This window comes from Pinus tabuliformis, chromosome 4_2, assembly GCF_031772625.1.
Source record: "Pinus tabuliformis cultivar Carrire ecotype Pingquan chromosome 4_2, CPIR1, whole genome shotgun sequence".
Taxonomy (NCBI): Eukaryota; Viridiplantae; Streptophyta; class Pinopsida; order Pinales; family Pinaceae; genus Pinus; species Pinus tabuliformis.
This window is the reverse complement of record NC_142304.1, coordinates 641,854,270-641,867,132: the sequence shown is the minus strand read 5'-3', so window position 1 is coordinate 641,867,132 and position 12,863 is coordinate 641,854,270. Positions and strand designations below refer to the sequence as shown.

General features: G+C 34.2%; 1 protein-coding gene across 1 annotated transcript; it reads right to left on the bottom strand.

Moving 5' to 3' along the window:
- Window positions 1-11,942: 11,942 nt before the first annotated feature.
- Window positions 11,943-12,575, bottom strand: LOC149171001 (uncharacterized). Its single transcript, XM_089425809.1, has one exon. It carries the CDS (start codon window positions 12,573-12,575, stop codon window positions 11,943-11,945), a length of 633 nt encoding a protein of 210 aa, XP_089281935.1.
- Window positions 12,576-12,863: the final 288 nt, after the last annotated feature.

Sequence of the window (12,863 nt, the reverse complement as noted above, 5' to 3'; positions counted from 1 at the left end):
ATACCTTCCCTCGATCTATCTTCAGGATGAGCCAACTTGAAATTTTGGCACTTTTTGAAATTTTGGCCACCTACCGCACTGTCTCTGATCCGTATGTCTGAACACATTTGCCTGCTGACCTCACCCTTTCAGTTGGCTCCTCTTCTCTCCAGCTTACCTACAATATGAAGCTCCTTCGCATGGATTTATTTGCCTAATTCTATTCCCTAAAGTACGCTTCGAGATTAACCAGATGTCACCTTCACCACTAGCCTCAACAAATCAATACAACAGCCTTAGCAACGGTTCTTGTGGTGCTAATGTTCTAAAATCAGGTCGCCATCTTTGTTGCTCAGGCTATATTTTTCAAGAAACATCTGTGGCAGTGTTCTCAGTTCCTTCTCAAAATATATGTGTGCCAAGAATCCATTTTCAGTTCTTTGTGAAGAAACGTGTGGCAGGAATCCCTCAGTTCTCAATCATAATAGATGTGTGACAGGAATTCTTTCTCAGTTATTTGTCAAGACGCGTGTGGCAAGAATCCATCAGTTTTCAATTCTTTGTTAAAACGCATTTGGCGGGACTTAAGGCCAGTTTCAATAAGCCAGTTTTTGGTTGCAATAAAGTTTGTTTCACCATTGTTAAGTTATATCGCTATTGAGCAATGAAAATTGAAATGAGGGATTAAGTGAGGCAAGTTTACACATTATAAATAATATATACTTATTTCCAATATTATGCTCACATAAATGGCATTCCGAAACAAAAATGGTTATCCTCAACGCTTTAATTATCAAGTTCAAAAATATTCTAACTAAGCGTTATGAACTATTCACTATATTATTTTCACATCTTCTATTTTCATGTTTGCATACTGAGGGCTAAATACCTCTTAGGTAAAATAATGTTATCCTGATTTGTTATTATTTATTATCTCTGATAACTTGATACGCCTTAGACTAAACAACATTAAATAGCGTTCTTTCTATGTTTCATAGGAAACAATCGACAAGAACAAGCTATATATTTGTAAGTGTACTCTCTATTGTTTTCTACTAATATTAGTTTCTAGTGCTATTTAAATTTCAGTTAATCTATGTTACATTTCAACCAATTTCATTGAAATAATCTCTTTTTAAGATTGGTTGTTAGCTTAGCTTAAATGTGTTAATTTCATTATTATCTAGATCTTCCGCTGGGGTTGTTTCTTCCTCATGCAGCGACCTGCGAAATCAATATCTATTGAAAGGCTTTTGTTGATGAAAGGCAAAAGGCATAAGAAGGTTTTAGAACATGGGACAACTAAACACATCTTTATTTGAGTTAGTGTACGCAGAGTTGCCAATCTTTACTTGTTTCGCTGTTGGTCCAAGCAGGTTATGTTTCTGGCGTGTGACTTGTACGGGGCTGTGTCTAGTTCGATGCTCAAGCCCACCTTCCCGCTCAAGGCAGGGACTAGCTGCCATGTAGCCTCTCTTGTTCATATATGAAGCTAATTTCATTGATCATTCAATAGATTACATGTTCAAACGCATGATGTAGATCTTTGATTTAATTTGTATTCCATAAGGCTTTTTGTGTTGGGAGCATTTATGTTCAAAATAAAACATAATGTGACTATCTAAAAAACCATGGCAAAAAAATATTGTAACACCCCCACCCACAGGGCATATCACTACCTTTTTAACCTGATATTTCTAAAATTTCCCCTTTAATTTGATTCTTGTAGTATTGGTAAAGTGTGTCTAGTGCATTATCCCATGTAACACATTAACGTACATCGAATTGATTACATAAATGATGCCATTTCAATTACTATTCACTTGAAAACATGAAAATTATAGCATCGAAAAGCATATAAACATAAAAATAAATACTTTTTTTTAAAAGAAAGCACCCGCTGATTACAGAACTTAAATGTTACATTTAAGCATAGGCCACAATGCTCATAAATCTCAATAGTGAATCACCCCATCCATGATTCCAAATGAAAAATGGTTTTCTTAAAGTTAGCTATGACACCTTACTCAGTGTTGAACATGAATAGTGCCACAATACCAAACTCTAATAGCCTCCCACCAGCAATCTCACATCCCCAAAAGTACACACAACCCAATGTAGTGCACCCCCTTCTGTGTGCTTGCAATCCATCTAGTTATACCACTACATTTCCATGGGTTTTCAACCCGTTTGACCAACGATTCCTTAAATCCTTGTATGTTATACGAGTTCTAGCTACCCTTAGGAGTGTTTCTATGGTATCTTTCTAGTGTCCTACTAGGGAACATATTCCCTTTTCTTCGAACACACTTGGGATTTTATAAGGAGTCAAATCATGTCACAAGATAACCCCTTCCCCTATAGGTAGTCTAGTCACCTTTTTCCCATATTAATGATGCCACAAATGATGGAATGACTCTAAAACACTTCAGTTTTATTTGCATATTACTCCTCTAATAAAATCACTCTCTAAAGTCTCTTTATGAACTTAGGATAAAACATGTGCGTTATTTCACTTATGCTTATTTTAATCATACTTAGCCACATAGGATTAGTCTCTTTATCACTTATCACTTAACCAACTTTTTATGATCATGGATTCTTAGCCCCTCATACTCTCTTTTCGAACATTGTCTATAGTAGTGTTGCACTTTATTAATATGACAAAGATGTCATATTTACAACTAGGTTCTCTAGCCTAAACCCATATAACCATATGCACACTAACCTAAAACAAATATGTACATGAGCTCAACACCACAAAATAGTTCCTGGCTCACTAGCCTAAGGAGTCTTAGATGCCTATTCTTGCCTATGTTAGTATATGTACCAAAAATAAATTAATAGAGGATTCAAAAGCTTAGTTTATATTCAAAAAATTAAGAGGATTATGGGGGCTCCACCTCTATAGGAGCAGCTTCTGCATGACCATCAATTCCTAAAATTATTCGTAGGAAAAGGTTGGCCTCAATATGCTACAAAAAATGTCTAAATCCTTTTTCTGTAGTTCCATGTCATCCAACAAAAGAATAATTTCATCCTTTGCATCATTTCTCTCAAGGAGAACTTTTCCCAATATAGACTTTATTTTCTAATATAGTAAATTGTGTAGAGCTATTGGTTATGGAACCCACAAGTATGACCAATATTAGGGAACCAAGATGCAATATCTACAACAATTTTAGAATTGGAATGACAGACACACTCTTGAATAATCTCCTTCTCATCCTCTTAAGATCATGTTGTATCTATAGTGAAGTATTCTCATGAAACCACTAAATTGGTGATTCAACTTTTAACTTATCCCATGAACCACCCTATGTTCCATGCTTGTTGCTTCCCCTGTGGCACTAGCTCTATGCCTCATCATGGTGGGGACTACGAGTAGGAATAATGTCTGATATTGAAATGATAAGGGGCTAGCACCACGAAGGCCTAGCTCTAGAGAGAAAACAGATTGGAGAGTATAGTTATTTTTTCTAATCAACCCATTTAAAATACACGACTAGAACTATATAACCAAGTTAATGAATTTAAGGGAACAATTACTTTCCACTGTGGAGAAGTTGGCAAAGGAGTGCAAAGTAGCTACAATATTTGTATTACGAAGGGAAGGTGAGAAGTAGTATGTTGCAATCATCATGACCCAGAGTAGGACTATAACTTGAATAAGAGAACACATGGTGGTGACAATGAGGTAAAATAAATGGAGCATTCTAGAGGGTACATGCTTTCATAACTACAATTCCAACTAAGAGGTAGCTCATATGGGGCATATGGATAAATGGTCGTGTGATATGTATCCTCTATTCACTAATGGAGTGATGTCAGCTCCATCATTCCTCGAATGTATCATCCTTTCTCACCCCGTATGGGAAGTGCCATGTTTATGATTATGTTTAACTTATTTTGCCGGTATTTTTCAAAGTAACTATTTTGAACAGGATCATGTAATATCAATCTTTTCTTTCAATTAATACATTATATCAATGAAGAAAAGACGTTTAAAATGTTTTTTTGACATCCAAAAGTTGGAAAAATTATAATATGCATCAATTTTGATAATTAAGTAGCATACGAAACAAATTTTCTTCGCACATTAAATAGTCATTTGTATAAATATATTATTGTGAAAATTGGCATTAAATCATTTTATATGGAATGTTAAGGCTTGTTGGGTGAAAAACACGATGTCTTTGTTCTCTCTAAGATATATTTAGAATGCTCTTCAAAGAAAGCTAATAGTACAAGATCCCAATATCCCATCCTTTTAAGGGAGGCCAATTGAAACTTTTCTTATCATTAAAATCTTAACATAAATACATAAATTGTTTTACATATATTGGTAATGGGTTTTTTAATTTATTAGTTTTAATTTAACAATTAACTCGAAGGGGATATATTATAAAATATAAAGACTTTTACCCAGCGAATAAAGTGAGAATTATATTTCGAACTATTTTAATATTTGTAGCGTTCAAATAAGTGAAAATATATTTAGTACCGCACCTCCTTGAGGTCATCTCCAAAAACATTTTCTTCGTAGGAAATTTGAGAAGTATACAAATAAAAATAGTATCCTGATATAACCAAAATCAATATTTACATTAAGTTACTAAAAATCATTATAGTTTTATTGGCAAATTGTTTATCATATTTATTGAGTCAAGAGGTTCATTTTATAGTTTAGTGTGAGGGATGTCTACAATATGAGGGGATGTGTAAGTTTGTCCACATCCCCTCCCCTTTAAAATAAAAATAAAAGTTTAAAATTATGTTTTAAATAGAAAAATAATGTTGACTATAATAATAATAACAAATGCATATGTTGTAAAGTAATTGGAAGTAAAAGTAAGATATTTAAATTTTATAATTTGGTTATTGAGCCGAGAGACTCATTCTACATCCTGGTATGAGGGGATCGATATGAAGGGATGTGTAAGTTTCAAAAGTTAAAATTTAGTTTCTAGATAGAAATATAATGTCCACTATAATAAAAAGAAAATGAATATGTTGTAAACTATGTAACCTGATTCGTTGGAATAGGCCGATGTATCCCGAATCTAGTGAATCAGACATGATTCATACTAATGCGTGTCCGAAAATCAGGACACGATGTGTCAAATTAGGATACAATCAAATCTGGATCGTCTCCCAATCGAACACATGTGTCCTTATTTTCAAACACGAATATGGAAAAGGTGACCCGCACTGTATAAAAAAGGTGAGTTGTTGTTCTTTTTATTCATTTTCTATTCTCTCTTTTGTTGTGGGTGTGCTATGAGGGGTTTGGAGCAAGGAGAAAAGAGTCTAAGAGAGTTTTCAAGGAGATTCAAGCAACAACTAAGTGCATTTCCTCTCTATTTTTTGCAATTGTATTACAGGAGTTTGCATATGCATTTCTTTTACAAATTTATGCATTTTGGTTTTTTTTCCTTACGATATTCATGGCTCAATCAAGGGTAGCAAGGAAGGGGAAAAGGAAGGGGAATAATGTCCCCATTGGAGATGCCCCTCCTCCCCCAATTTCATCAGAGCCTACTGCAAGTATTCCCTCTATTGCGAGTAATGTTGAGGGAAGACTTCCTCCTCAATGTCACACTAAGAAATATCCCTTGTGGAAATATGTCACAAGAGAGCAAGGGCCAAGCAGCAAGGTGAAGGGAGGAGGCAATGCCAATTGGAGATGCAACTTTTTCCACAGTACTTTCACAAGCACATATTTTCGTGTGAAACATCATTTGTTGGCTTTACCAAGTTCTGGAGTTAGAGCTTGTGCAAAAGTTCCTTTACAAAAGAGGAAAGAAATGGAAAGAGAGTTCAATGTTGGTATGGAAAATTCGGTTGCAGAATAAAAAAACGAATAATGATGACCCCCTTCCATTTTTGACGAAAGGCAACAACAAATTCCCATTTGAGAGTTCTAGTTAGGGACAAGCAACAAAAACAAAGGCAATTTCACTTGGTCCAATGGACAAGATTTTTCAAAAGGAAAAATGCGTAGAGCTTGATCTCACCATTACCCTTTTTTCCATCAAAACTTCATATCCTTTAATGTTGCACACTCACCTCTATTTATTGAGATGTGCCAAGATCTCGCTCAAGGTGCTCCATCATGATATGTGCCTCCTAGTTCAGAGAAGCTTAGAACCACATTATTGATGAACACAAAAAAAGAGGTGCAAAAAATTCTTGAGCCTATTAAAGCATCATGGCCAACATCTAGGGTTAGCATTGTTTCTTATGGATGGACATATCTAGCATGGCACCGACTCATCAACTTCATGGTCTCTTCCTTGAATGATCTAGTTTTCTAGAAAGAAGTGGATACACTTGGAGAATACAAGGATGCACAATATATGGGCGAGTTGTTTATTAAAGTTATTGAAGATGTAGGTGTTGATTCTTGTGTGAAAATCATTAGAGATAATGCACTTATTTTCAAGGATGCTGACATGATTGTAGAAGCTAAATATCCACAAGTGTTTTTGACACCTTTCATTGTCCATTCTGGAACTTATCACTAAAATCCACTTCTTGTGATGTGCTTTGGATTGGTAACATTATTGAGGATGCACATCATATCCATCACTTTGTACAAAATCATAAAAATGCCCTCACTATCTAGAAGGAGTACACAAATCTATCATTGTTAAAGATTGTGGATACACAATTTGCCTCTTCATTCATCATGTTAAAGAGGTTGAGGGAGGTAAAGATTGCTTTTGGGGCCATGGTTATTTCAAAGTTTTGGTATTTTTGGAGAAAGACATATCAAGTAGCCTCTAAAAGAGTGAGGGACACAGTGCTAGATGAAGCTTGAGGGGAGAGGGTAGATCTACTTATTCAAATCATGGACCCTACCATTTATTTGCTTCAATTTGTAGATATAGACCAACCCATCCTAGGAGAGGTTGATGAGGGATGGAATTCCATGATTCAGTCTGTGAGGAGCATTATTTTACAGATTGAGTGCCCTGATTATCAGACATCACCAGAGGCCTTCTTCACCACTATACATGATATTCTTGTGAGCAGATGGGACAAGAATTGCACACCTTTACATTGTTTTGCTCATTGATTGAACCCAAAATAATACAACCATGAGTGTCTGGATGGTGGACCTTCTCGCGGATTCCCTCCTCACATGGATGGTGAAATCACATAGGGGAGGAAAGATGCATTCAGGCTGGTTTTTCAGGATAAAGCATTGCTTGATGAGGTGGAAGATGCTTTTGCAGAGTTTTCCACTGGCACTGGTCGATTTGCAAGGTATGATCTGATTAGAGACAAGGGATAAGAGGCCCTATTCTTGGTGGGAAAATCATGGGGCAACAAGCACTCCCCTACAACATTTAGCTATAAGGCTCCTCTCTCAAGTGACTTTGTCCTCTTATTGCGAGAGGAATTGGAGCACATATGGGAATTTGTATAGTGTTAAGAAGAGCAGTCTTGAATAGTCTAGGGCAAAGACAATGGTGTATGTGCACACCAACCTTCATCTTATTTACAGGCATAGGGATGGCTAATTGAAGGGAAAGAAAAATATGTGGGATGTCTTTCCTGATGATATCGATCTGGACAACAGTCTTGAGTTGGCATTGGGCAACATTGATTTGAATGATCCAGTCCTAGAGCCTATTAGATTTGATGATGGTGATACTGTAGAGGGATCATCCTCCACACCAACAGATGCAAAGCTGACTTTGGATGCACGAGAGGAGGATGCAATAGAGGAGAGCAGTGGTGACCATGATGATCAGGACAATGATGTTCATTTTGATAATGAATATGAGGATTGATGACGCATTAGTCATGAGCTACCTACTGCCTTGAGGCTCGTATACTTGTAGTTGTTTTGTATTTTCTATTTCTATTTTCCATTGGCATTGCACTACCTATGTGACACATTTTGATTTTGACGACTTAATGGGAAAACTACATCTGTGAGTGTCTTTATCTTACTATCTTGTCTTTCTCGTATTGGATCATTGATGAATTGAATATGTATTATGAATTCAGAATTTATGATTTATCATTTATGTGACATGTCACAAATTACAATTGTATTTAAATTTTGTATGTCTTATGCATGCCATAATGTTACTAACTTACTTTGTAAACAACAAAACTTACATCTAGATGAAGATATATGTTTGAAATAAGTGAATTTGCATCATGAATGAGAATTTGTGTAAGAAATATATAATTTTTAATATATATATATATATATATATATATATATATATATATATATATATATATATATATATAAGTGTTTCCTGTTCTGAGGGGTCAACGTGTCTGAATCCAATACTCGAATCCTGTATCGTTGAATGTGAATCCACGTAATCTTGAATCCATGTGTGAGGTGACTTAGGTTGTAAAGTAATTAGAAGTAAAAAAATCTGTGTAAGATAATTAAATCTTATAATGTTGTTAGTGATAAAGTATTTTAATACGAATTAATACGAAATAATATTGACATATACTTAAAAATATGTTAATAATAAAAAAAAAATTAAGTTGCGTCGGATGTATATTTTATGTAGAATATTTAATGTAAATTATATATATATATATATATATATATAGAGAGAGAGAGAGAGAGAGAGAGAGAGAGAGAATTAAGTTTTTATTGTTAAGTTTGCACATCAAAAAATTTGATCCCTCTTGGCTCATACTGGATGCGTATTCAAAATGGAAATGGATCTAGCTGGTGGTTAAATTTAGCATATCTTATAAGTATTTTTTCAAATAACTAGTTTTAATTTTTTTAAAAGTGTCAATTAATATTTAGTATTTAAATTTGTTTGAGTGAGGTAGCTCAATTGACAATAGTCATAGAAATGAAGTCTCACTAAACCGGAAGTTGTGGGTTTAAATATTGTGCTATCCCAAATTAAAATGAGAAATTTGAAATAAAAATATTTAATCATACTAAACTTATAAAAAATTATATTTAAATTTATGAAAAATATATTATGATTTCTATTCCATTTGCATATCATGTTTTCAAAATAACTATTTTGCACAAACTCGTACACAAACGACCTATATTTTATCTCAAAAAAAATGGATTTGGTTACATGGTTTTGCATATTCATGACCTTTGATAATGAGTATGCATATGAAACAACGGAAAATTGTAGGTCATCTTGTCAAAATAACTATTTTGCACAAGCTCGTATACAAACAACCTATATTTTATCTCAACAAAGAAATGAGATTTGGTTACTTGGTTTTGCATATGCATGATCTTTGAAAATTGAGTATGCATATCAAACAAAACTTTCCTATGTTGATTGTATAAATATATTATTGTTAAACTATATGATAGATCCATTTGATATGAAATGCTCACGCCTACTAGGTGAAATCACACTACCTTTGTTATAAAAATTAATACAAGTACAAGGGTCGTTTTAGTATATTAGCAATGGGATTCAAAGATTGCTAGTAGCACATGGTCTCTTTTTCATAAGGGAGGTTATGGAAGCTTCTCTCTTTATTCGAATTTTAATATAAATACATAAATTATATTAAATATCTAAATTAGTTTAGATATATCGATACTTGTATTTATAGCGTGATAACAAGTCAATAATTTTTGTCTAAGAAAGTTTATTTTAATTTTTTTTATTAGTTTTTTTTTTAAATATCATATATTTAGTTTATTTTTTAATTAATAATGAGTTATTTTTTATTTTATTAATAATATTATAAAAAAATAAATTATGTGTTTTTAATTATTAAATATTATTTCAAATAAATATTATTTAGTTTTTTTAAATAGTAATTTGAAAATTTAAAACTAAATAATGTTAGGTTTTATTAACTATTTTTATGATATATTAATAAATTTATATGATTTACTTTGATAAATACTCGTTAAGTATTCTAAAATTTTAGAATTTTCTTTAGGAAACTCCTAAAATATTTTTATACATGTTTTAGTTAAATATTTAATAATACGACTAAATTTGTCAATTCAATGTAATTTAGATGTTCAACGAAATAATGTTATTTTCTTTATTCATTTGTTAAAATATAATAGGAATAAAACAATTTATTGGAATTTTAATTATATATTTAATAATATGAATAATATATATATTTTCTCATTTTAATATAAGATAATTAGTTGTGAGAAATATTGTTATTATTTTCGTTCATACTTAATTCTAAACATATATATAATTTATTAAATTATTTTAAGTAAATATAAAAGTTTAAAATATTTTATATTCCTATTAAATTTTAAAATAAGTTTAATATTAACATTTTGCTGCATGATGTATAAGGTTTATAACAACGGATTAAACGTTACTTTTTATTGTACATTATTTTTATACTTTTCATTTTTCCTTGAGCTACCTGCCAACCCGCTAATAATTGGTACTTTACCTTTGAAAAGATATAAGTTAATTCGTAGAGTTCAAAGGTTAAAAAAAAATAAGTTAATTGGAAAGGGAGAAAAGCCAAAATAGGTTAACTCATATTTGAGGATGTTTAAAGTTTTGAATATATATTTTGATATTGCAGATAAGTTAAATTAAATATATGTGATTTTGAAATTAAATATTTTTTTAAATATTTTAATTATTGTTATATACTCATTTTTTAATTTTATTTTTTAATGTAAAAGCATTATATTTTGAAAGTAAAAGATGGTTTTTAAATTATGGTATATGGAAATGACATTGTCAGAGAAAAGGACAACGTAGGAGATTCATTATTTTTTTTTGCTAAAGCAAGAGTCGAGCTTTCTATTTTATTAAAACGAAAAACGAATTACATAAAGTATAACAGTCCTCAAGGAACTGTGAGCCAAAGAGAAACCAAATCACTGTCAGCCACAGAACCACAAACTGAACCTCAAAACCCTCGAAAAGCAGGCCTAAGTCTGACCAAACAATCACCCTTCAGAGATCCGACGAACTACAATAAAATAAGCCTCAAATTCGAATAGGGGAAAGAAGTCATTCTGAAGGGATTTGGGGTCCGAAAGGGCATAACTCAAACATTAATTTGTCCTGAAATCCACCAAAGCCCACCAAGAAGCGTAACAAGCCCAGAGGATAACAATCGCCCTACCCTGCATCTTATCCTTGATCGTCACATCCCCTTGTGAGATCCAACGGTGGTGGAAGATATCGTACAACCCACAAACATGAAGAATAACCGCGCATTGAACACCTGGGACTCACCAACTTGCATTATTGATCATGACCGTAGAAACATATTGCTTGATCCAATGACTATGATACATATCGCACGGGCCAAAAGCACCTAGATTTAGCGGGCGATGAGGGCGGTATTTATTATCGTACTTAGGCCATGTGTTGGTCTGTGAATGGAATCGCTCCCAAATCTAAAACACCACAAACCGCTTGACGGGCTTGCGATGAACCCGAAACCACTCCCTGAGCGGAATTGCCATCGCTGGAAGAATAAACGGATTACCGAGATCTCTAGGATTCCGGCTACTCGCACTAGCCCATCTCCTCGCGCTAAAGCACCAAAGGAAGACGAAATGTCCTCCGTTCCGTTGTCTACCTAAGTAATAGCTTTTGCCTAACCACATCCTCTAGACACTTCTGAGAAGACCATGGTTGCGGAGGCCAACAGTGAACTGCTTCCCAAAAGGGACCTCCCTACAAAACTGACTCTTCATAAGAAAAACCCAAATCATATAGACGTCGGTTTTGTGTCTCTATTACAAAACACCTTTTGTCCTCATCTGCTTGATCTAGACAACAAACCCTTAACCCATTCTGAGGCATCTCTTGCCAGCTCAGCTCAACCCTGTTCATGGTGTAGAGCACCCCTTGATTTTCCAGGATGTCCGCCAATTTATTGGTCGCTCTTAGCACATGTGTGAAGCCCACTATATTTAATCCCCAAAGGTGAAGCTGTATCCGGTGAAAGAACTACAGCAGCCTCCATTGCTTTAAGACTTTTCATGTCTCTCTACCATAACTGATTCTCTTAACCGAATTAATTATTAACTCAAAGTCAGCTTCAACTATGATATTCTGGAGATTATTCTGCTTCAGGAATTCTAAACAATGCTCGAGAGCCATTAATTCCGCCAAATTATTAGTGGCTCTTCCCAAATGGCAGTGAAAAATAGAAAGGATGCATCCATAATCATCTCTTAACACCCCTCCAAAACCTCCTACACCCGGGTTACCTTTTGAGGCCCCATCAATGTTGAATTTCAAAAAACCCTGAGGTGGGGGGTGCCAATAATCCTGCTTAGTGTTCATTTTCATGACCTTTCTATCTAAGCCCTGTGGGATGAGCTCCAGCATCCCCAACTGAAGCAGTATCTGCCTTTCAGCTTTTGAAGGTGGATTCTTTGGGGAATTTCTCACAACAGTGCCTACCGTCTCTTTAAGCTGTCTTAAGATTTGCTCAAAGATTTGGTGGGATGATCGTTTTCCATTTTTGAAGACTCTGTTGTTCCTTTCTTTCCAGACATTCCATATCATGAAACTTGGCGTTAAAGCCCAAGCTGTGCAAAGAAACTCATAATCAGAGAAGTTTCGTATCCATTTATTCAGTGTGTTGATAATTCTTCCTTTGTCCATGTCTGTGTGTCAGAAAATAGTGGCAAATGAGTCCCACAAACTGGAAGTGAAGTTGCAATTATTGAGCAGGTGCTCTATGGTTTCCTCCTGGGCCTCACAAAGCTGGCATCTGGAAGGACCTAGAACACCCCTCTTTCAAATATTATCCCAAGTCAGATTTTTCTTGTGTTGAACCATCCACATGAAGAGTTTGATCTTCATCCATCCTTGATGCCTCCATAGGTTCTTCCAAGCCTTGTCCGGTACATTATGGTCCAGCTCAAGGAGTATGCTTTTAGCCTCCCTGAG